We start from the raw sequence: 2,386 nt of genomic DNA, 5'->3' as shown, positions 1-2,386 counted from the left end.
TTCGGTGTGACCGTAAATACTTAATACTTAATACCGGTAAAGTTATGAATACTTTAAAATATCAAACAATACTTTCAACAAAGTGGATATTTATCTAGGACCAACATTGAGACCAAAACTTCATCCACGAAAAAATTAATCTCAAAGGAAGAAGGAATTAGGATTATTATTCAGTTCAAATTCTTTGGTTTCACGAATTCTGTCGAATAATTTAAAGTTTAAAATATATCAAACTACGTATAATTATGTTTGATGTACTGTATGGTTACGAAACATGGTCGCTTACTTTCAGGACACAACACAAACTGAAAGTATTCGAAAATAAAATATAAAGGTGAAAATTCTAACTTAAAAGTGACAGAAATACTAAAACTTCATAACAAGGAACGGCACAGTTCAGGCCAGAAACTTCATCACGAGAAACGGTTTCCCCAATATTGAATGGACATTAAGTCAAGAAAGTTCAGGAGGGCAGGTCATGTAATCAGGATGGAATAAATAATAAATGTTTTCAAAATTATAACTAGGAATCCAATCGGCAAAATACAAACATAAAGACCTAGGCGCAGATAGGAGGACAAAATAAAGATGAGTCTCGCAGAAATAGAAATACAAAGTTAGCGGATTCAGTTGGCTACGGAGAGATGACAATGGAGAACTTTTGTGAATGCGGCGTTTACCGGTAGGCCACAGAAATAGTTATTCTGTTGGAACATATCTGGTGTAGTAAAAAGTAATCCATTATTTTGGCATGACATTGAAGGCTTGACTTACCATAGTTAGAATGATCCGATTTAGGTCACATACGCGCCGTTTTGTTCGATAACGTGTTGCCATTTGGAAGGTAATATCATGATGTCTCTCTCATAGAAACCCTTGTCCCTAGCGGCAAAAAATTGAGACAGTCGATTTTCACAAGCCTCTCTTGAAGCGACTTTTTCACCAGCAAACATGCTCGCCATGGAGAGGAACAGATGGTAATCACTCGGTACCAGGTCCGGACTATAAGGTGGATGAATAAGAACCTCCCAACCAAGCTTTCGGAGCTTCTGGCGAGTCACTATCGATGTGAGTGGCCTGGCGTTGTCCTGGTGGAACACAATGCCTCTCCTATTGGCCAAAGCTGGCCGCTTCTGGTCGATTACTGTCTTCAGACGGTCTAATTGTTGACATTACAGTTCCGAGTTAAGGGTTTGGCCGTAGGGGAGCAGCTGATAGTAGATAATTCCCTGCTAATCCCACTAAACACACATCAAAACCTGCCTGGCCGTCAATCCTGGTTTGGGCACCGTTTGCGCCGGCTCACCGCGCTTCGCCACGAACGTTTTCGCGTGACGTTGTCGTAAGTGATCCACTTTTCATCGCCAGTCACCAACCACTTTAGAAATGGGTCGATTTTGTTGCGATTTCGGCCCATGAGGTTTTTTGCGTTAACTCGTGTGGCACCCACATATCAAGCTTCTTTTTGTATCCAGACTTATGCAAATTGTTCCACACGGTTTTTTGTGCAATGTTTAGCTCTTGGGCAATCGACACAGTGCTTACGTGACGGTCGGACGCGACAATGTCCATGATATTATCGGCATTTTCGACACTTGGCCTTCCAGTGCGTGGTGCATCTTTGACGTCAAAATTACTGGAACGGAATCGACGAAACCAAAATTGCGCGTGATTGGCTGTTACACTATCAGGACCATAAACACTATTCACATTTGCAGCCGCCTGACTTGTGATTTCGCCTTTATCGAAGAAAAACTGTAAAATATAGCGTACTTTCTCTTTGCTAATGTCCATTTTGAGTCGCGCTCTCACAATACTGAGTCAACTCATCACAACTATCTGAACAGTGCTTGTAGTACGTTGAACCTGATCGGACTTATACAACGCGAGATACAGATCACTGAAGCCATCTATTGGCTAAATAATGGATTACTTTTTACTACACCAGATATTAGTTACTTATATACTATATGAAACAGTACATTGTCAAGTAGCAGATTATATCTGTTGTTTGTTTTCGCTTAATGATGAAACACTTTTAAAGTGATACACATACTCCTGACAGTGATGCAAATACTGCTAACAGCGACGCACATATTTCTAACAGTAATACACATATTCTAACAGTGACGCATATACTCTTAACAGTAATACACATATTCTAACAGTGACGCATATACTCTTAACAGTGATACACATCCTCTAACAGTGACGCACATACTCCTAACAGTGATACACATACTCTAACAGTGACACATATATTCCTAACAGTAATACATATACTACTAAGAGTGACACACCTATTCTTAAGTGATACACAGTCTAACAGTAATACATATATTCTAACAGTGACGCATATACTCCTAACAGTGATACACATACTCTA

At 39.8% G+C, this 2,386-nt stretch overlaps 1 protein-coding gene across 1 annotated transcript; it reads right to left on the bottom strand.

Moving 5' to 3' along the window:
• Nucleotides 1-1,380: 1,380 nt before the first annotated feature.
• Nucleotides 1,381-1,794, bottom strand: LOC145685241 (histone-lysine N-methyltransferase SETMAR-like). The gene has a single exon (XM_081757603.1). The coding sequence runs from the start codon at nucleotides 1,792-1,794 to the stop codon at nucleotides 1,381-1,383; it is 414 nt and encodes a 137-aa protein (XP_081613729.1).
• Nucleotides 1,795-2,386: the final 592 nt, after the last annotated feature.

The sequence above is a fragment of the Thermobia domestica genome, chromosome 5 (genome assembly GCF_964235325.1).
Source record: "Thermobia domestica chromosome 5, izTheDome1.hap1.1, whole genome shotgun sequence".
Taxonomy (NCBI): Eukaryota; Metazoa; Arthropoda; class Insecta; order Zygentoma; family Lepismatidae; genus Thermobia; species Thermobia domestica.
The sequence above is the reverse complement of the archived record's forward strand: the minus strand, read 5'-3'. Positions and strand labels throughout refer to the sequence as shown.

What these genes read in the sequence shown, in the direction of transcription:
- LOC145685241 (XM_081757603.1), bottom strand. Translation starts at nt 1,794, where the DNA reads ATGGACATTAGCAAAGAGAAAGTACGCTATATTTTACAGTTTTTCTTC.